The sequence below is a fragment of the Rhinopithecus bieti genome, unplaced genomic scaffold (assembly GCF_001698545.2).
Source record: "Rhinopithecus bieti isolate Rb0 unplaced genomic scaffold, ASM169854v2 scaffold_9899, whole genome shotgun sequence".
NCBI lineage: Eukaryota > Metazoa > Chordata > Mammalia > Primates > Cercopithecidae > Rhinopithecus > Rhinopithecus bieti.
The window spans coordinates 4,656,148-4,678,278 of NW_016806979.1; the positions used below are offsets into that span (position 1 = coordinate 4,656,148).

Here is a 22,131-nt window from a genome sequence, read left to right on the forward strand (position 1 = left end):
CCCCAGGATCTGTTGCTTTCAGGAGCCCCTTTGGGCAGTTGAAGACACTGAGGTTGGTCTCGGGGCACCTTGTCCAGAGCTCCTGGTGAGTCCGGGGAGCTCCACTTTGCTGATTTGCAGGATGGGTTCCCAGGGATGACTGGCTGTCTCATCTTTGTAGCAGGAAGTCAAGGCCTCCATCAGCTTCTTCATGTCCTACGTGCACACCACAGTCAACGAGATGTCCAGGGTGTACCTGGCTACTGAGAGGCGCTACAACTACACCACACCCAAAACCTTTCTGGAGCAGATCAAACTCTACCAGAACCTGCTGGCCAAGAAGAGAATGGAGCTTGTTGCCAAAATCGAGAGGCTGGAGAACGGCCTGATGAAGCTGCAGAGCACAGCTTCCCAGGTAAGAGAGGGGGGGCAGCTCTTGGCAGTCCCCTGGAGGCCTCGCAGGAGCCGCTACTGTCACAGGCTTCTACAGGCTGGTCACACCGGGGCTCAGCACTGCCTAAAGTAAGATGAGCCTCCTGCCTTTGAGAAGCATTCACTCCTAGGCCAGGGTTAGTATACTTGTCGTAACAAAAAACAGGCTCAAAATGCTTTCACAATGTTGGGCATACAGAGGGCACATTACACAGGGGGTGGCACCTGCCCCATGTCTGGTGAGATTTGATCATCCTGTCCAATGCAGTCAATAAATATGCATCTGTTCATTCATAAATGCCATTCATACCACGGTGCCCGGCTCAAAAACCTCCCTGGATCCTTTCCTTCACACTGTATTGATATTTAAGGGTTCTGCCTGCTTCAGACCTCCTCCATCATGCAGTCCTGGTCCTTCGTCTTTATTGCCCACCATTGACACCTGTGAGGGGGCCTGAAAATAGCTGCTACCTCCCTGCTGGAGTTGTGAACAGACTGGCACCTCCCATTTGCTTCCGGGGGAGCTTTCGCACCCCTGCCCCCACAAACTCTTGCTATCACTTTCCCACCAGCCTGGAGGGGCCCTGGCCAACCCTGCTCAGCACTGCAACTCAGCTGGCATTTGAGACAGTCTCGCTCTGTCATCCAAGCTGGAATGCAGTGGTGCAATCATGGCTCAACTTCCTGGGCTCAAGCGATCCTCCCACCTCAGCCTCCCAGGTAGCTGGGACCACAGGTGCAGGCCACCATGCCTGGCTATATTTTTTATTATTATTTATACAGAGAGGGTCTCACGATGTTGCCCGGGCTGCAGTTGATATTTTTCTTTTCAGTCACCTTGCCAACTCCTTTGAGCACCGGGAATGTCTCATACTTGTGACCCTGTGTACACAGTCAGGGTTCAATACCTACTTTTAAGATATTGAAAAGACTCTCCAAAACGAGTCACTGGGAGTCAAAAGACACAGCCCTGCCATTCTGCCCCTCTGTGGCTCCCACCCCTTGTCTGCCCAGTGCAGGGTGGCATATGTTGGCTGCGGCCCACGCTTGCTGTTTCTTGGTTTCTCCTTCCCCAGGTGGATGACTTGAAAGCCAAGCTGGCGATTCAGGAGGCTGAGCTCAAGCAGAAGAATGAGAGTGCAGATAAACTGATCCAGGTGGTCGGCATCGAGACCGAGAAGGTCAGCAAAGAGAAGGCCATTGCTGACGAGGAGGAAGTCAAGGTTGAGGTCATCAATAAGGTAGGTGAAGGCAGCCCAGTGTGGCCTCAGGAGGGCTGCTGCGCTGGCCAGGCCTCCTGAGCTTCCTCATGCGGTCAGGTGGTACCAACAGGCATAGGAAAGGCTGAGACTTACATAGAAGAACGAGGTTCTTAAACCAGTGGGACCCCAAAGGAGGAGTCTCTCCCAGGTGAGGGCCCCCACTCAGAAGCAGGCTTTCCTTAGAATTAACTCCCATCCCTGTGGCCAAGCTCCTCAATGTTCAGCCTCCAGCCCACGGTGGCAGCCTCACCAGGAGCTTGTAAGAAATGCAGGCTCTCGGGCCCCAGCTTAGCTCTGCTCAATGGGGCCTGCATGTTAACAAAATGCCTGCGATCCATGAGCATGGGAGGGGTTGAGAAGACCTCGCTGGAGCCTGGTCCTCAGACATGCGGCTCCAGACCCCCCACCCCCGCCACAGAGGGTAGGACGTTCCTGGCCTGGGGTGGGCTTCTTGCTGGTTTGGGGGGTGGCTGAGGTTGAGAACCACTGCTTAGGGGGAGTGTCTTCATCATCTTTGGAGCCTGAAGGTCACAGCATCATTGGTGTAGCTTCTCATCACCGCTCCCTGGGTGCTTTTTTTGTCGTCAGTCCCACATCTGGGTAATTATTTAAGAGCGTTCCAGTCATCGCCCACTGTCTCCTGAGTGAATGAATGAGTATGTGCATGGATGAAAGAATTGCTACTTTCTTAGAGAGGGGTAAGCTATATACTCTGAGATGTTCCATTTTGGATGGATTATGAAACAGCCCCAGAAACAATAAGACTGCAAAGTCAGGGTGGTCTGGGTGGCCCCTGGATTTCCCCTCCAGTCTTGGAACTCAAGAATCCCACCCAACTGCCGAGGCATTGCTCATTCTGCCCTGAAGGCTGTGGGGCAGAGCAGAGGAGGCAGGGAGGATGGTGGGCTCTAGACAGGGGCCAAGTACACACGGAGGGATGTTGGCAAAGGAGCGCAGTCAGCAAACGCAGCAAATGAGTGGTAGCCGGAGGGGCAGCCTCTTTTGTGGAGCCTCAGACCTGCTAGGGCCTGGGCTGCCCCTCACCACTGCTGCCTACACATGCACATATGCACATACACGCATGCACATATACATGCACACATATGCACATGCACGCATGCACATACACATACATGCACACATATGCACATGCACGCACACACATACACACATGCACACACATGCACGTACATGCCCCCACAGGTAGATGGACAGACCTGCAGTAACCTCTCCTGTCCATCTTCCTTCCAGAATGTCACCGAGAAGCAAAAGGCGTGTGAAACGGACCTGGCCAAAGCAGAACCAGCCCTACTGGCAGCCCAGGAGGCTCTGGACACTCTGAATAAGGTAAAGGGGGAGGGAAAGAAAGGGGACTCCTGGCCTGGGTGGAGAGGAAGTGGCCTTCACTGTTGGCATGGGTGGTGACGTGCTCATGGCGGCTTCCTTGGGGCATCGCCAAGGACCCAGTCCAAACTCCCATCAGACCCATCCTGTCTGTCATTTGCAGAACAACCTGACAGAGCTGAAGTCCTTTGGGTCCCCCCCGGACGCCGTGGTCAACGTCACCGCCGCCGTCATGATTCTGACCGCACCTGGGGGCAAGATCCCCAAGGACAAGAGCTGGAAGGCGGCCAAGATCATGATGGGCAAGGTGGACACCTTCCTAGACTCCCTGAAGAAGTTCGACAAGGAGCACATCCCTGAGGCCTGCCTGAAGGCCTTCAAGTGAGTCAGCGCTGGGCCTCGCGGCCAGGGCTTCCCTCCGATTCTCCATCAGGCCAAGGCAGGGTGCTGAGGGTGAAGCGTGGCCTCAGGCTCCTGGGGCCTGTGGCTCAAAATCTAGGCAGCTCCTTCCCCATACAGCACCCCAAGAACACAGCTGACAAGCTCAGCAGCGGGAACCCTCAGGCCACAGGTCAGAGAGAGAGGCCGGCCAGGCCCCAAGCCCAAGAGGTCGGCCCGCTAGTGAGAGCAGCTGATCCACGATGAGCGCACAGATGTATTGCACACATGAGAACATGTGGATCACAAATGCAATGCATCACGATGCCACATACAAAATGCCGACACATGTGCACACACTACACATGGGTGATGAGTACAGACTACACGTGCAATGCAAGCATGTACACTGTGAGGGTGCCATGCATGTACATGTGTACATGTGAATGCAGTACACACAAAATGCACACACGTGTGCTCACATACACATGTACACACATAAGCATGCACATGCATGCACACATGAACATGTCTACACATGAATACAGTACACACAAAATATACATGTACACAGATACATGTGTGTGCACACACATGCACGCAGGCCCGGACAGCGAGTGGCCACATGCCTGGGGCTCTGCCATGCGTCTTTCTTTTGCTGGCCTGACTGTAAAGGTTCTACATCTGGAGGGACAGGACTGGCAATGGCTCCTTCTGGGATGAGCCATGGGACTTGGGAAGGGTGCCATGGGGACTCCGCCTTTCACCCCGTAAATGTCAATGCGCTGGCATTCTTGGGGTGCTCCACTCTGTAAGTGCCCAGCCTGTTTCCCACCCCGTGTGGCTCCTCACTGGCCATCCCCTAGGAGGCCAACTTCAGGGTGCTCCCGACCTGGACTGAGAAAGAGGACCAGACCCCAGCGACCCCAGCTAGGACCCCAAAACCTCTCAGCTCCCACGTGGGAGGAAGAGGGTGGGACTGCTGCGAAACATCTTGTAAGTATAGAATGAAGTATAAGAGAAACCAACAAGAACGCCTGTAGGACTACACCAGGGTGTGCCACCATCAATCAACATTTGATATATTTCTTTCCCGTCTTTTTTTCTAAGGTTTTTTGTTTTTTGTTTTTTTAATATATAGTTGAAATAATACTGGGCTGGGAGCTGTGGCTCACGCCTGTAATCTCAGCACTTCAGGAGGCTTAGGTGGGCGGATCATGAGGTTAGGAGTTTGAGATCAGCCTGGCCAACATGGTTGAAACCCCGTTTCTACTAAAAATACAAAAATTAGCCCGGTGTGGTGGCGCATACCTGTAATCCCAGCTACTCAGGAGGCTGAGGAAGGAGAATCGTTTGAACCCAGGAGTCAGAGGTTGTAGTGAGCCGAGATCACGCCATTGCACCCAGCCTGGGCGACAGAGTGAGACTCCATCTCAAAAAGAAAAGATAATACTGTATACATATATTTATTCTGCTTTTTTTACTTAATATTATCACACCAAAAAAAAAAAAAAAAAAACACAAAAACCAAAAAACACTTTTCCCTATGTTATTAAAAACATTTCTTAGCCAGGCATGGTGGTGCATGCCCATAGTCCCAGCTACTCGGGAGGCTGAGGCATAAGAATCACTTGAACCTGGGAGGTGGAGCTTGCAGTGAGCCAAGATCACACCACTGCACTCCAGCCTGGACAACAGAGTGAGACTCCATCCCAAAAACAAAAACAATAAAACACTTCAAGGCTGGGTGCGGTGGCTCACACCTTTAATCTTTAATCCCAGCACTTTGAGAGGCCAAAGCAGGAGAACCGCCTGAGCCCAGGAGTTCGAGACCAGCCTGGGCAACAAAGAGGACCCCGTCTTGACAAAAAAAAAATTAAAATTAGCCAGTCGTGGTGGTATGTGCCTATAGTCCCAGCTATTCAGGAGGCTAAGGTGGGAGGATCACTTGAGCCTAGGAGGATAAGGCTGCCATGAGCTGTGATCACACCACTGCACTCCAGCCTGGGCGACAGAGTGAGACCCTCTCTCCAAAAAAAAAAAAAAAAAAACAATAAATATGATTTTCTTAACTTTTGTATGTATGATCTTATCATACAGGAATCAAAATTTACTTAGCACTTCCCGTTCGTTGAATGTTTAGGCTGTTCTCGTTTTGCTGTTATACATGAAGCCCCCAAAAATGCCTCCTTCTATCACCCCGCAAGCTTCTGCACTGTTCCCTGCCCACACGGTGTGGTGTGTGTCTGGGAGACGCATGCTCATTCTAATATTAGCCTACACAAAGCATAAGTAGACCAGAGCGAGAAACGATGGGCTCTGTTCCCAACCTCAATTTCAATTACGTTTCAATGAACATTTTGAATTATCCATTCAGATTTCTTTCTGCAGGCAGTTCAGTTCATATATAATGATGTTGGTGTCATTTTTAAAAACGCTAGTTTCTAGAGTGCCTAAGTTGCACCTGTGGGCATTTTTCTTGGTCACTGTACCATCCCCCAAAGAATAACACCTGCCACATCATCTCTTCTGCGTCTCATCCCTCTAACCTGATAGTTTCAGTCTCCTGGTGCCCGACTTGGAAAACTGGGCAATGCCACTGTGGGGTAACGGGAGTGGGAGAGTGGAGCCAGTGGGGCATGGCCTCTAGGGCCAGCCTGACTGTGTGAATCCCAGCGTTCCCCCTCCAGAGCTGTGCCACCCTGGGCAAGACACTCAGCCTCTCTGGGCCCATTTTGCCGGAGCAGGACAGGGTGACGACTCCGGCCCACTGGTGTTCTCTTGCTAGGCCCTACCAAGGCAACCCGACGTTCGACCCCGAGTTCATCCGCTCCAAGTCCACAGCCGCCGCCGGCCTCTGCTCCTGGTGCATCAACATCGTCCGCTTCTACGAGGTCTACTGCGACGTGGCGCCCAAGAGGCAGGCCTTGGAGGAGGCTAATGCAGAGCTGGCAGAGGCGCAAGAGAAGCTGTCCCGGATCAAAAACAAGATTGCCGTAAGTGCCGGCTCGCTCCCGTCTCTGCGAAATACCAGAGCCACTTGCTTGCGCTGCCGGTCAATATCTCTGTTTAAAATGGGTTGGCACGGCCCGCCGTCATGAATTATTCAGCAGCGTGAGAGGATGCAGGCAGAGGCAGGGGCCAGACGGTGCCGGGAGCTGCTTGGTATCCTTGGCCTCCATGCTCCAGAGGGCTCTCAGCATTTGTGGGAGCCTCTTAGACACTCAGTGCTCACAGGACCCAGCCCTGCCGCCGCTGCAGCGTGCTAGAGATGCCTCGTGGAGTTTTCAGCAGCTTTCCAACTTGGTTTTGCAGGAACTTAACGCCAACCTGAGCAACCTAACCTCAGCGTTTGAAAAAGCAACAGCTGAGAAAATCAAGTGTCAGCAAGAGGCCGATGCCACGAACAGGGTGATCTTACTGGCGAACAGGTATTGGCTCCTCCCTGAGACCACTCTCCTGCTCTCAGACCCCTGAAAGGGACAGGCCCATACAACTGCCTTGGGGAGGAAGAGGAGGCAGTTCAGGTGGAAGCAGCCAGGTTGCCACTTTCACTTCTTGAGCTCAAAGTAATTAGGATAAACCTTAGCCTCCTGCATAGTCAAGGGCCTCCACAAAATATGACCTATTGCGTGGTTCCAAGTAACCCACGCTGGCCTGGGACACTGGGTCCCACGGGGCTTGTTCCAGGGGGCATTACTTGGTCATAACCCACTGTCACCCACCACGTGTGTTCCAGGGTCATTTTGCAGCCAGCAGACAGTCATTTCACAGATTACATCACGGTTTGGGGCTCCAGAGTAGTGTCGTCCACTAGGGATATAATGCCAGATGTGGATGTGTCACCTTAACTTTTCCAGCAGCCACATTTAAAAAGTACAGAGGCTGGCTGGGCGCAGTGGCTTACGCCTGTAATCCCAGCAGTTTGGGAGGCCGAGGCAGGTGGATCACTGGAGGTCAGGAGTTCAAGACCAGCCCGGCCAACATGATGAAACTCCATCTTACTAAAAATACAAAAATTAGCCAGGCAAGCCGGGCATGGTGGCTCACGCCTATAATCCCAGCACTTCGGGAGGCCAAGGTGGGTGGATCACCTGAGGACAGGAGTTCAAGACCAGCCTGGCCAACATGGTAAAACCCCGCCTCTACTAAAAATAGAAAAATTAGCTGGGTGTGGTGGCAGGCGCCTGTTATCCCAGCTATTTGTGAGGCTGAGGCAAGAGAATCACTTGAACACAGGAGGTGGAGGTTGCAGTGAGCCAAGATTGTGCCATTGTACTCCAGCCTGGGCAACAGGAGTGAAACTCTGTCTTAAAAAAAAAAAAAAAAAACAGGCATGGCGGTGCACACCTGTCGTCCCAGCACTTGGAGGGCTGAGGTGGGAGTTTGAAACCAGCCTGAGCAACTAGTGACACCCCATCTCTACAAAGAAACATTTTTAGGTACAAAGAAATAGTTATAATTTTATTTAACCCCAAATATCCAAGGTATTATTTCAACAGGTAACTAATATAAAAATTATCAATGAGGTATTTCCTGTGCTTGTTTTCATTCTGAGCCCTGACATCCTGCATGTCTTTTTGTTTTGTTTTGTTTTAATTTTTTTTTGGAGACAGAGTCTCACTCCGTCACCCAAGCCGCAGTGCAGTGGCATGATCTTGGCTCACTGCAACCTCCATCTCCCGGGTAATTTTTGTGCCTCAGTTTCCTGAGTAGCTGGGACCACAGATGGATGCCACCACGCCCAGCTAATTTTTATATTTTTAGTAGAGACTGGTTTCACCATGTTGGCCAGCCTGGTCTCAAACTCCTGACCTCAGGGGATCCACCTGCCTCATCCTCCCAAAGTGCTGCGATGACAGGCATGAGCCACCGCGCCCAGCCAAGAAGCACGATTTGGGCTTCTCTAAAGCATTTCCTCCCAAAAACTCCCCAAAAGCATTTTCATCGTTGAGCCACTGAGCCAGGTGAGACAGCAAACTCTGAAGATTCACAGAGGTGCAGAGGTGGAGGCTTGTCTGGTCCAGTCCTCTTACTGATGCAAATATGTTTTATTCTCTCTCGTTCCACTTCAGGCTGGTGGGGGGATTAGCATCGGAAAACGTCCGCTGGGCTGAGTCTGTGGAGAACTTCAGGAGCCAGGGGGTCACGCTGTGTGGGGACGTCCTGCTCATCTCTGCCTTCGTGTCCTATGTGGGCTACTTCACCAAGAAATACCGGAATGAGCTGATGGAGAAATTCTGGATCCCTTACATACATAACTTAAAGGTAAGGAGTGGAGTCCTGGCCAGGCGCGGTGGCTCACGACTGTAATGCCAACACTTTGGGAGGCTGAGGCGGACGGATTACTTGAGGCCAGGAGTTCATGAGCCGCCTGGCCAACATGGTGAAACCCCATCTCTATTAAGCATACCAAAAAAAAAAAAAAATTTGCCAGACGTGGTAGGGAACGCCTTAATCCCAGCTACTGGGGAGGCTGAGGCAGGAGAATCGCTTGAACCTTGGAGGCGGAGGTTGCAGTGAGCAGAGATCGCACCACTGCATTCCAGCCTGGGTGACAAAGCAAGACCTAGACTTAAAAAAAAAAAAAAAAAAAAAAAAGTGGAGTCCTATTCATCACTCAGGAAATCTGGGGAGGTCCCAGCAGGGCAGAACCAGCCACATGGCACCGTGATGAGGCTCAGGCCCCTTTGAGGATAAGAATGTAGCCCTGTGGCATTGCGCAGTGGCTCACGCCTGTAATCCCAGCACTTTGGGAGGCTGAGGTGGGCAGATCACCTGAGGTCAGGAGTTCAAGACCAGCCTGGCCAACATGGTGAAACCCCATCTCTATTAAAAATACAAAAATTAGGCTGGGCGTGGTGGCTCCACACCTGTAATCCCAGCACTTTGGGGAGGCCAAGGCGGGCGGATCATCTGAGGTCAGGAGTTCAAAACCAGCCTGGCCAACATGGTAAAACCTCGTCTCTACTAAAACTACAAATATTAGCTGGGTGTGTTGGTGGGCACCTGTAATCCCAGCTACCCAGGAGGCCAAGTCAGGAGAATCTCTTGAACTGGAGAGGCAGAGGTTACGGTGGGCCAAGATCACGCCACTGCGCTCTAGCCTGGGTAACAGAGTAAGACTCTGTCTGGGGGCAAAAAAAAAGAACATGGCCCAGTATTGCTGTGCTGACGCCATTTCTAGCCGAGTTACAAAGCTGCTCTGTCCAGAGTGATGGAAATGGCTGGCTTCTCCCAGGTCGTCCTGCTGCTCCACCCCTAACCACAGCACCAGACTCAGCATGATTTGGAGAGCTATTTTCTAGTAAGTAATAAGGTTGCATCACCCCTTCTAAGAAAGTGTGCCTCCCTGTGCAGGTCCCCATCCCGATCACAAATGGCCTGGATCCCTTGAGCCTGCTGACAGATGATGCGGACGTGGCCACCTGGAACAACCAGGGCCTCCCCAGCGACCGCATGTCCACCGAGAATGCCACCATCCTGTGCAACACCGAGCGGTGGCCGCTGATTGTGGACGCCCAGCTCCAAGGAATCAAGTGGATCAAAAACAAATACAGCAGTGAACTGAAAGCCATCCGCCTGGGACAGAAGAGGTGTGTGCGGGCGCAGGACCTAGACCAAAGCCCCCCTCTGCTTGGAAGCATGCCTTAGGCATTTCAAATTGGTTCAATAGATGGGTGGGTCTTTAAATACAAGTACTAGCCCACAGGTTTTAAATTTGACCCGGGGAACAGCAGCAGTAGTAAAGAATGAAATTAGGAGCTCTTTTCCCTTCCCCTGTCCCCATCACCCGCTGCTCCTGCAGGGAAAGGAGAGTGAGACGGAGGCTCAGGCCGGGGGTTGCCTCCCGCTTGGCCATTTGCTGGCTGGGAGGCTTGAGGTGGCCACATTCTTGGGTCTTGTGGTCTGTGTTCTCATCACAGATGAGAAACAATGGCTGTTAACGACATAGGTACAGTGATGCCCTGTCTTCCTAGCGGTGCTGGAAAATCTAATGGCGTGTGGATATGAAAACATTTGCCTCTGTGGCCATAAAGCTACTCAAAGCTGCTTCCAGGCTGGGCGCAGTGGCTCATCCCTGTAATCTCAGCACTCTGAGGGGGAGGCCAAGGCAGGAGGATAGCTTGAGCTCAGGAGTTTGAGACCGACCTGGGCAACATAGTGAGACTTCGTCTCTCCAAAAAAAAAAAAAAAAAAAAAAAAAAAAAACCTAGTTGGGTGTGGTGGCATGAGCCTGTAGTCCTGTAGTTCCAGCTACTCAGGAGGCTGAGATGGGAGGATCACTTGAGCCTGGGAGGTCGAGGTTGCAGTGAACCCTGCTCACGCCATTGCACTCCAGCCTGGGCGAGAGAATGAGACCCTGTCTCAAAAAACAAAAAGCAAAACTGTTTCCATTTTCATCTCCACTCCCATAAGATCACAGGGGCAGTTTACAAAGAAGCCCCTTGGCTCCTTTCAGGAAAGGGTGAGCTGTTGGGAACAAGTTGTAGGCTCCTAGGTCACCACTCGCTTGGCGCTGTCTCGCTCAAGAGGGCAGGGGCTGCGGGTCGGCGCGTGCGCACCGTTCCATCACAAGGCCCTCTGCGGTGAACCAGCTTCCGTGATGTGCCCGCAGCTACCTGGATGTCATCGAGCAGGCCATCTCGGAAGGGGACACCTTGCTCATTGAGAACATTGGCGAAACCGTGGACCCCGTGCTGGACCCTCTACTGGGCAGGAACACAATTAAAAAGGGAAAGTGAGTTGTTTCCATCTCCGTGGCTTGAGCCAGGTAAACATCTTCCGGCCTGGGGCCTGGGCCTGTGCATGTAGGGAAAACGCCCGGAATGCCCTTTGCTTCCCTGGTAAGCAGCAGGGGCTTTGACAAAATGCCGACTGGAGGGAAGGAGCCCCCAGCTCCCGAGGAAAGACTGGAAAGGGGCCACATCCCCATTAGGAATACCTCTGCCACCATTTTATCAGTGATCACCTCCAGATGGTGCGGCTTGGAGGTGATGTCTTCTTTCTGTTCTTAGGCATTTTGCAAATCTTGGGACTGCATGACCTTTAAAAATTCACACGAAATTCACAAAACATAAAATTAACCATATTAAAGTGCACAATTCAAGAGCATTTAGTACACTCACAATGTTGTACAAACACATCTGTCCAGTTGCACATTTTCAGCACCCCTAAAGGAAGCCCCACACCCACTGTTCTTCTTCATTCCCCCTCCCTCCTGAGCCCTGGACACCCACTAGTCTGCTTTCTGTGTCTGTGGATTTGCCTATTCTGGACATTTCCTCTGAATAGAATCAAGCAACATGTGTCTTTTTGTGTCTGGCTCTTTTTACTCAGCATTTTTTGTTTGTTTTTTGAGACGGAGTCTCGCTCTGTCGTCCAGGCTGGAGTCCAGTGGTGCGATCTCTGCTCACTGCAGCCTCTGCCTCCTGGGTTCAAGTGATTCTCCTGCCTCAGCCTCCCAAGTAGCTGGGATTACAGGCACACATCACCTCGCCCGGCTAATTTTTGTATTTTTAGTAGAGACGGGGTTTCCCCATGTTGGCCAGGATGATCTCGAACTCCTGACCTCAGGTGATCCACCTGCCTTGGCCTCCCAAAGTGCTGGGATTACAGGAGGGAGCCACCGCGCCTGGCCTTTACTTAGCATGTTTTTAGGGGTCATGCATGTGGTTGCACGTGTCAGTCCTTCATTCCTCTTTATGGCGGGATCACATTCCATGCATGGCTGCGTGCATTTGCTTGTCCACTCATCAGCTGATGCATGGAGCTCGCATTATTCACTTTACAATTTTAAAAAATTAAATCTACCTTAAAAAAACGTAAATGTCAGCGCTGACAGGAGCCACCTTTAAATGCAGAGATGCATGCAGAAACCCAGAACAGGGGTGGCAAATCAATATGCAGAGGTCCTAGACTCTGGGAAAGGCCTGGTGTGAGTGCTGAGGGGTTAAGTTAGCCAGAGGCCCCTCAAAGTGAGCCCAACTACGCAGAGGGGAGAGGAGGGTGTAGAGTCGGAGAGAGGCACCCCCCACAGTGGATGAGCAGACCCCGGGTTGCAGTCCTGGGAGCTTCCAGGATGGACTGATGTTACAAATGGGTCTGGGTCGGGGCTCCCAGAGGAGCACAGCGTGCAGCCAGAGGGGTGTAAACCCGGCTGCAAAGATGAGCCTGACCACCTAAGGAAAGAGCAGGTGCATCTCCCAGAAGGGCCCACGTCACAGGCCGGGGAGGAGGAACAGACAAGGAGAGGTGCAGCGCTCTTCCAGGGACCAGGAGGGCTCAAGGTGGCGGCCTGGCCTGGCCTGGGCGGGGGTGAAAGGTGGTCTGTGCTTGTGCTCCTCTCCCCTGGCCACTGGGAGGTCCACTAACCCTTCCCTCCGCTAACCCCAGGTACATTAAGATTGGCGACAAGGAGGTGGAGTACCACCCCAAGTTCCGCCTGATCCTGCACACCAAGTACTTCAACCCACACTACAAGCCAGAGATGCAGGCTCAGTGCACCCTCATCAACTTCCTGGTCACCAGGGATGGACTCGAGGACCAACTCTTGGCCGCTGTGGTGGCCAAAGAGCGCCCAGATCTAGAACAGCTGAAGGTAACGGCCTCAAGGTCGGTCACACGGGAGGAGGGGCCGTCCCACGCAGAGGGGGCTGGGTCACCGTGAGGGCCCCCAGCAGGGCCACCAGCCCGGTGTGTGTCGTTGCTTCTCTCTGAAGGTGTCTCAGTATGTCCTGGGGCATCGCAGCTTCTCCTACAACAGGATGGGTCATTTCCTTCCCCAGCTGTCCCCTCTTCCGGCTCCCAAATTTAATTCTAAGTCACATGACTGCTTTGCTTAAAGAACATGAGTCACAGCGGTCCTCAGGGGGCTCTAAGCTCCAGAGCGCTGCCCTGCAAGAATGGCCTGGCTGCCAGCCCTTGCGCCCACCACAGTGCATGGGCTCAGGAGGCCCAGGCCCGCCTGTCCCCATTCTGCCCCCTACAGTCTCCGTGACAGGAAGCCTCGAGGCTGGGAGCAGGCCCAGGGCCTCTCTGAGGTTCCAGGGGCTCCACTTTTGCAGCCCCTTTCAGGCCCTGAGCTCGTTCCTCCTGCTCAAAGCCTGGGCCGTGGCTCAGCCACACAGCTACCCGAGGGAGGCCCAGGTGCCCGGCGGACAGAGCCAGGCCATGCAGTGACAACCGCACCTCCCCTTGCAGGCAAACCTCACTAAGTCTCAAAACGAATTTAAGATTATTCTGAAAGAGCTGGAAGATTCGCTCCTGGCCCGTCTGTCGGCTGCGTCGGGGAACTTTCTGGGAGACACAGCTTTGGTGGAGAATCTGGAGACCACCAAGCACACAGCCAGCGAGATCGAGGAGAAGGTCAGAGCTGCCTCGGTGATGTGCCCTGACAGCCGGGGCATGGGAGGCTGGGCCACGGGCGATCGACGCCTCCCCCACCAGCAAGGAGAAAAGCAGCTTCAGTCATACATGCCTGAACGGGCCCAGGGCAGGAGAAGGGGCCCGGGCTTCCATCCTGCACCCAGCTGCTGCTGAGAGCCCTTGGGTGGCTTCCCAGGGAGCGAGGCTGGTGGCTGGGAATGAGCCCACCTGCTCATGGCACTGCCCATCTGCTGTGTCATTCAAACCCCTTTTGTTTGTGTTGAGGTGGTAGAGGCAAAAATCACAGAAGTTAAAATCAACGAGGCGAGAGAGAACTACCGCCCAGCTGCGGAGCGGGCATCTCTGCTCTACTTCATACTGAACGACCTCAACAAAATCAACCCCATCTACCAGTTCTCCCTCAAGGTGTGCCCTATAGCTGGGGCCGGGTGCCTCCCTCAAGGTGGGGCTGCATCTGGGCTCCACAGCCAGGTCTGTTGCCCACGCAGCCATCAGGCAGTGCCAGGGCCACCCTCAGAGGGCAGACCTGGTCCAGCCTGCAGATGGGGCTGGAAGTGGGGGAGCCAGGGGCCCCCATCAGTCCTACACCCATTCTCCCCAGGAGAGGGTATGAGCTGCTCCCTCCTCCCTGCTCTTCCCCTGGTGCCTCCAGGCACCCCCAACCCAATCAAAACAAACTGGATGGCCTGACATGGTGGCTCACGCCTGTAATCTCAGCACTATGGGGGGTCGAGGCAGGTGGATCACCTGAGGTCAGGAGTTCAAGACTAGCCTGACCAACATAGTGAAATCCCATCTCTACTAAAAATACAAAAATTAGCCAGGCGTGGTGGTACATGCCTGTAATTCCAGCTACGCAGGGAGGCTGAGGCAGAAGCATTGCTTGAACACTGCAACCTCCCTCACTGCGGAGGGTGCAGTGAGACGAGATCACGCCACTGCACTCCAGCCTGGGCGACAGAGCAAGGCTCTGTCTCAAACAAAACAAACTGGAGGCTACCACAGGCGGCAGGGAGTGATGGTGGGGAGCGGTGGTGGGCTCCATCTCTGCACGTCTCCATGACTCTCGGTGGCGGATCCACAGGCCTTCAACGTGGTGTTTGAGAAAGCCATCCAGAGGACCACCCCTGCCAGTGAGGTGAAGCAGCGGGTGATCAACCTGACAGACGAGATCACCTATTCCGTCTACATGTACACGGCCCGGGGACTCTTCGAGAGGGACAAACTCATTTTCTTGGCACAAGTTACATTTCAGGTAATGTCTAGCCTCACTGCTCCTAGTGTGGTCCGTGGACCAGCAGTGTCAGTGACCCCTGGGAGCTTTGTGGAAAGGCAGATTCTTGGGCCCCCACCCAAACCTGGGAATTTCAAACCTGCATTTCAGCAACATACCCAGGTGACTGTAAAGTCTGAGATGCCTGATGTGGAACAGGCTTGGGGCTCTCCTAGTTGATATTCGGGAAGCTGGCACATTATTCCAATGGGAGCTAGTAAAGGGGTGGTGTGGCAAGGAGAATTTCACAAGGAAATGTCATTTTACATGTAAGTTGTGCTGAGTAAATAGTCCTGCATTAGTGCTTAGCCCACTGTGGGGTGAGTGATGTTTCTTAAGAAATAAGTGTATGAATAAACAAATATTCCTCCTGTTTTATACAGTCCTGCTAAAATATTTAAAGATCTGCATTCTCTGAAACTGATTAAACAGCCTGTCTTAATTTGTTTTGTGCTGCTGTAACAGAATACCCAAGGCTGGGTAATCTATAAACAATAGAAATTTACTTCTCATGGTCCTGGGGTCTGGGAAGTTCCATATGAAAGTGCTGGCATCTGTCAAGGGCCTTCTTGCTGTGTCATCCCATGGTGGAAGGCTAGAGGGCGAGAGAGAGCACAAAAGGGGCCAAACTCCTCCTTGTGTAACAAACCCACTCCATTGATCATGACATTAAGCCATTGACTCTGCTCTCATGACCCAATTGCCTCTCAGGCCCCACCTCCCAACACTTGCACTGAGGATTCAGTTTCCAACGTATGCTTTTTGGGGAATACATTCAAACCACAGCACAGCCCGTCTGCAATTTTGTTTACACTGTGCCGTAAGTATGGTTGGAAACACTAGTTTTTGTTGCTGCTACTGCTGCTATTTTTGAGACAGTATCTCACTCTGTCACCCAGGCTGGAGTGCAGTGGTGCAGTCACAGCTCCCTGTAGCCTTGAATTACTGAACTCAAGCAATCCTCCCACTTCAGCCTCCTCAGTAGCTGGGACTACAGGCATGTGCCACCATGCTCGGCTAATTCTTCAGTTTTTTATTTATTTATTTATTTATCTTTAGTAGAGACAAAGTCTCACTATGTTGCCCAGGCTGGTCTTGAACTCCTGGGCTCAAGTGATCCTCCTGCCTCAACCTCCCTGTAGCTGAGAATACATGTGTACACTGCTGTGCCTGGCTAATTTTTATTTTTTATTTATTTATTTATTTATTTATTTATTTTGAGACAGAGTCTGGCTCTGTCGCCCAGGCTGGGAGTGCGGTGGCCGGATCTCAGCTCACTGCAAACTCCGGACTCCCGGGTTTACGCCATTCTCCTGCCCAGCTCTACCAAGTAGCTGGGACTACAGGCCGCCTCGTCCCGGCCTAGTTTTTTGTTATTCTTTAGTAGAGACGGGGTTTCACCGTGTTAGCAGGGTGTGTTCTGATCTCTTGACCTTGTGACCGCCCGTTCTTCGGCTCCCAAAGTGCCTTGGGATTACAGGCTTGAGCCACCGCGCCCAGCCGCCTGGCTAATTTTTAAATGCTTTTGTAGAGACAAGGTCCTGCTATATTGCCCACCATGCTCGGCTAATTCTTTAGTGTTTTTGTTTGTTTTTTGAGACGGAGTCTTGCTCTATTGGCAGGCTGGAGTTCAGTGCCACAATCTTGGCTCGCTGCAACTGCTGCCTCCTGGATTCAAGCAATTCTCCTGCCTCAGCTTCCCTAGTAGCTGGGACTACAGGTGCACGCCACCATGCCCGGCTAATTTTTGTATTTTTATTAGAGACGTGGTTTCACCATGTTGGCCAGGATGGTCTCGATCTCTTGACCTCGTGATCCACCCGCCTCAGCCTCCCAAAGTGCTGGGATTACAGGGGTGAGTCACCATGCCCGGTCAATTCTTTAGTTTTAAATTTTTTAATTGTTTTTTTGTTTTTTTGTTTTTTTGGTAGAGACAGTCTCAGTATGTTGCCCAGGCTTGTCTTAAACTCCTGGGCTCAAGTGATCCTCCTGCCTCAACCTCCCTGTAGCTGGGAATACAAGTGTACACTATTGTACCTGGCTAATTTTTTTTTTTTTTTTTCTGTTTTTTAGAAAGAGTTTCGCTCTTCCTGCCCAGGCTGCAGTGCAATGGTACAATCTCAGCCCACCACAACCTCTGCCTCCCGGGTTCAAGCAGTTCTCCTACCTCAGCTTCCTGAGTAGCTGGGATTACAGGCATATGCCACCATGCCTGGCTAATTTTTGTATTTTCAGTTGAGACAGGGTTTCTCCATGTTGGTCTCACTGGTCTCAAACTCCCGACCTTAGGTGATCCACCTGACCTTAGGTGATCCACCCACCTCGGCCTCCCAAAGTGCTGGGATTACAGGCATGAGCCACCGCACCCAGCCCTAATTTTTTAAAACGTTTTTAAAGAGCCAGGGTCTCACTATATTGCCCAGGCTGGGCAACGCTAATTGTATAAATAGGTTGGGCATCAGTTTAAGCCTAGCTTTCAATTCAAACTCAAACTTTGAACCAGTGGGGTCCATATTATGAAGATTCCTTTTACATGTGAGTCTCTGAATCACAGGTTCACTGTGAGATTTTCTCCTGGCTGAGAGGTCATCAGGATAAGAGTTCTCAGTGCTCCCCCTCATTTTCCAGGGTAGAAAGCATTCTCTTTGGTCCCAAGGAACGTTTTGTGTGACCAAAAGAAAGAGTCCGGCTCAGGGAGAAACTCTCTATGGGATCTGAAAAACAGACCCTTTGGGTACTTGACTGAGGGAGGAGATGGCAGTGGCCATTACCCCTGCTCCCAGCCACCTGCTGCCCATCTGAGACAGGGTGCCAGGTTAGCTGCCCAGTACTTCAAATGACCCAGTACTTCAAAATGACCCAGACCCTGCCCACAGGAGGTCCAGAGGGCCAGCATGCACAAGTGACAAGATGGCATGGAATATGGCCCAGCATTCCACTTCTGGGCACACACCCACAAGACCTGGAAACAGGTGTCCAGCATCTGTCCAGATTCCCGTACACCAGCATTCACAATAGCATTAATCGCAGCAGCCAAAAGCCAGATGAGGCTGGGCACTGAGGCTTATGCCTATTATCCCAACATTGCGGGAGATCAAAGCAAGAGGATCACTTGAGGTGGTTTGAGACTAGCCCAGTCAATATAGCAAGACCCCATCTCTACAAAAAAAAAAAAAATAGCTAGGTGAGGTGATGCACGCCTGTAGTCCCAGCTACTTGGGAGGCTGAGATGGACGGTCTCTTGAGCCCACAAGTTCAAGGCTGCAGTGAGCTATGATCACAGCACTACACTCCAGCCGGGGACAACAGAGCCATACCCTGTCTCTCAAAAGACAACAAGGCCGGGCGTGCTGGCTCTCACCTGTAATCCTGGTACACTGGGAGGCCAAGACGGGCAGATCACTTGAGGCCAGTAGTTCAAGAGCAGCCTGGCCAACACGGTGAAAACCCCGTCTCTACAAAAAAATGCAAACATTAGTTGGCATGGTGGCATGCACCTGTAATTCCAGCTACTTGGGAGGCTGAGGCAGGAGAATCGCTTGAACCCAGGAGGTGGAGGTTGCAGTGAGCCGAGATGGCGCCATTGCACTCCAGCCTGGATGACAGAGTAAGAGTCTGTCTCAAAAACTAAATAGCAATAAATAAAAAATAAAAACAACAAAGCCAACCAATTCACAACAGCCAGAACAACAAGCTGTCCATCAGCAGACGAACGGAGAACCCCAGCGTGGTTATATTCAAGAATGGGATATTACTTGGCCTTATAGGGGAAGGAGGTTCTGACACATCTACAACGTGGAAGAACCTCGGACGCATCAGGCTAAGTGAAAGATGCCAGATGCAAACGGGGCAGGTCGTGTGCTTCCGTCTGTACGAAGCATCCAGAACAGGTGCATCCCTAGACAGAAGGCAGATAAGCAGCTCTCAGAGGCGAGGGGAGATGGGAAGTGACTGCTCAAGGGGTGAGGGGATAACCAAAAAGTCCTGGAACTAGAGATTGCTGGTGGTTGCACGACGCTGTGAATATGTGAAATGCCACTGGATTGTACACTAAAATATGGTAAAAATTGTCTTTTTTTTTTTGAGACAGAGCCTCACTCTGTTGCCCGGGCTAGAGTGCAGTGGCATGATCTCAGCTCACTGCAACCTCTGCCTCCCGGGTTCAAGCGATTCTCCTGCCTCAGCATCCCGAGTAGCTGGGACTACAGGCATGTACCACCACGCCTAATTTTTTTGTATTTTAGTAGAAACAGGGTTTCACCATGTTGGCTAGGCTAGTCTTGAACTCCTGACCTTAAGTGATCCACCCCGCCCCCCCCCCCCAGCCTCCCAAAGTGCTGGAATAACAGGCATGAGCCGCTGTGCCCGGCCAAAATGGTCAATTTTATGGTATGTGTATTTCACAACTTAAAAAGCGAGAGGAGGTAAAGATAAAACTTGACCCCAACCCAAAGGGGCAGACAGGGCGCCCCCTGCAGGCCGGGAGTGTGAACTCCTCTTCAGGTGCAGCACGCATCTTCAGGGCTGCTGACATTTTACTGGCTGCATTAAGCGTGTACACCTCCATATTCCCCCAGGTCCTGTCCATGAAGAAGGAGCTGAACCCAGTGGAGCTGGATTTCCTCCTGCGGTTCCCTTTTAAGGCCGGGGTGGTCTCACCAGTGGACTTCCTGCAGCACCAAGGCTGGGGCGGGATCAAGGTTCGTCTTTAGACATTGAACACGCTGTGCTTTCTTCCCCCCATGGAGCCTTTCCAGCTGATGCTGCGGATGTTTACAAGGCCAGAATACCAGGCTCTGTGGCCCATACAATTCAGTAAAGCAAGGGGGCCCCACAGATGGGGATGCAGACCAAGATGGGCTGGCTGCCAGCTCACAGATAGCTCTGCGTTCCTATAGGGAATGTGACATGTGTTAGATCCCTGAGTCCTGCACACAGCAAGCAGAGAGTGACATCCTCTGGGGGCCAGAAGAGGCCTCAGGGCCTCTTACCACCCCTCCCCCAAACTCCCCCCTTCCCAGCATAAGGGAAGTGGCAAGTGAAAAGTTTGTTCTTTGGATTCCTGGACACCATCAGGGACCCTCGAGTCTCAGGGTCTGCTCAGAGAGACCTGAAGAAGGTTGTCCCCTGAGCTAGAATGGCCCCATTTCCAGAGACCCCTACAGAAGCAGCCCCAGTCCCTCCCACGCCTCATGTCCCCAGATTGGACCCCACCAAGGAGGCTCCCGGCGCTGTCCTGGGATGCCTGAGCTAGGCACGGACAGCTCGTGCTTTGGTGGTCGGCCTCTCGGGCTGGCTTATCCCAGAGCCCTAGTTTCCTCGGAGGGCAGTGGCCTCTCCTCCTTGAATGAGCTGTACAGGAAGGCTCTTGGGACCCCGGTAAGTGGGAAGAGTCACAGGGCCCGCTGCCTCTGCCCCTAGGCCCTCTCGGAGATGGATGAGTTCAAAAACCTGGACAGTGACATCGAAGGATCTGCCAAGCGCTGGAAAAAACTGGTGGAGTCGGAAGCCCCCGAGAAGGAGATCTTCCCCAAGGAGTGGAAGAACAAGACCGCCCTGCAGAAGCTATGCATGGTGCGCTGCATGCGGCCGGACCGCATGACCTATGCCGTCAAGTGAGTGTCCCGCCGCGCGGGCGGCCCCACCCCCGAGGCCCTGGCCTGAGGGAAGCTCGGCCGAGCTGCTGTGCTAGACTCTCTGTGGACTTGAGTTGATTCCCTGAACTTCTCCCCATTTTACACAGAAACGAAACAGGGCTCAGAGGGGCTAAATCATTTCACACGCAGTTCTTCGAGGACAGAGGCAGGATTCCACCCCAGGCTGCAGACTCCAGTCCTGAGTTCTTGTTAATCCTTCATGTCTCAGAGTATCAGGAGGGGAACCCCTTGTCCCCCGCTAACCTGACTGAGGAGGGGTGCCCTGCAGTACATGATAGGAAGAAGACTCCCCACGTGAGCCTCCTAGATTGGAAGTAAGATGTCGAGTGTGGACGTGAATGTGCACTGAGGCCATACAAATGGGGTCCTCTTAGGATGTTCTGAGGGAGCAAACAATGGCAAACCATCAGCATTCGAGGACTCTGAGTACCTCGGTGGCAAAACGTAACGTCAATCAAAGATGTATGAATATGGCTAGTTTGCAAGAGAACTGTTCTGATTTCACCAACAATTTCTCCAGACCTGAAACCCTTCCGTGTTGGAAGGATGGGCTGTTGAAGGAAGGAGGTGACGTTTAGCACAGAAATGAGCCTGGGGTCCGTCCTCAGAGCACCTGGGGCCTGTCTGGCTTCTTCCCCTTTTCATTTCCCCAAGTAGTCTGAAAGCAGCCAGGTTTCCCAAAAGACACTCATGTCCCTAATAGAATTACCCTCTGATGGCCAGGTGCGGTGGCTCACACCTGTGATCCCAGTACTTTGGGGAGGATCGCTTGAGACCAGCCTGGGCAACACAGTGAGACCCCATCTCTACAAAAAGTCTAAAAATTAGCCGGGTGCAGTGGCAGCCTCCTGTAGTCCCGGCTACTCAGGAGGCTGAGGTGGGAGAATCGGTTGAGCCCAGGAGGTGGAGATGGCAGTGAGCCGAGATTGCGCCACTGCACTCCAGCCTGGGCGACAAAGCGAGACCCTGCCTCAAAATAAAATAAAAATAATGAATTCCCTCCTGACAAAGCAGAGGCCTAACTCCTGAGAGTAGTTTTGCTTTGTTTTCCTCCAATAGGAGAGGACAGGGACGGGGAGTGGTGGGGAGGAGGGGGCAGAACGAAGCCAGAAGTCACTGTGATGCCAGAGAGCAGCGAGGTCCAGGGAGAAAGCCGGCTGCGTCCCAGACTCAGAACTGGAGGAAGCAGGGTCAGAGTTTGGGAAAAGCCAAGGTGAAGTCCCTCGACTGGCCGGGCGCGGTGGCTCAAGCCTGTAATCCCAGCACTTTGGGAGGCCGAGACGGGTGGATCACGAGGTCAGGAGATCGAGACCATCCTGGCTAACATGGTGAAACCCTGTCTCTACTAAAAAAAAAAAAAAAATACAAAAAGCTAGCCGGATGAGGTGGCGGGCGCCTGTAGTCCTAGCTACTCGGG

The 22,131-nt window shown here is 52.5% G+C and overlaps 1 protein-coding gene across 5 annotated transcripts in view; it reads left to right on the forward strand.

Annotated features, from left to right (window-relative positions):
- Positions 1-22,131, forward strand: part of DNAH17 (dynein axonemal heavy chain 17) — a 155,876-nt gene that overhangs the window by 114,649 nt on the left and 19,096 nt on the right. For 3 of the 5 annotated variants that reach the window (XM_017879371.1, XM_017879374.1, XM_017879373.1), the window contains 15 exons: positions 161-394; positions 1,488-1,652; positions 2,925-3,020; positions 3,181-3,398; positions 6,184-6,391; positions 6,711-6,826; positions 8,471-8,663; positions 9,756-9,991; positions 11,014-11,136; positions 12,792-12,996; positions 13,599-13,763; positions 14,049-14,189; positions 14,869-15,039; positions 19,635-19,757; positions 20,479-20,672. In XM_017879371.1, coding sequence (XP_017734860.1) covers positions 161-394; positions 1,488-1,652; positions 2,925-3,020; positions 3,181-3,398; positions 6,184-6,391; positions 6,711-6,826; positions 8,471-8,663; positions 9,756-9,991; positions 11,014-11,136; positions 12,792-12,996; positions 13,599-13,763; positions 14,049-14,189; positions 14,869-15,039; positions 19,635-19,757; positions 20,479-20,672 — 2,588 coding nt within the window. The remainder of the gene's footprint in view (positions 1-160; positions 395-1,487; positions 1,653-2,924; positions 3,021-3,180; positions 3,399-6,183; positions 6,392-6,710; positions 6,827-8,470; positions 8,664-9,755; positions 9,992-11,013; positions 11,137-12,791; positions 12,997-13,598; positions 13,764-14,048; positions 14,190-14,868; positions 15,040-19,634; positions 19,758-20,478; positions 20,673-22,131) is intronic. The other 2 variants (XM_017879372.1, XM_017879375.1) reach the window with 2 other exon arrangements.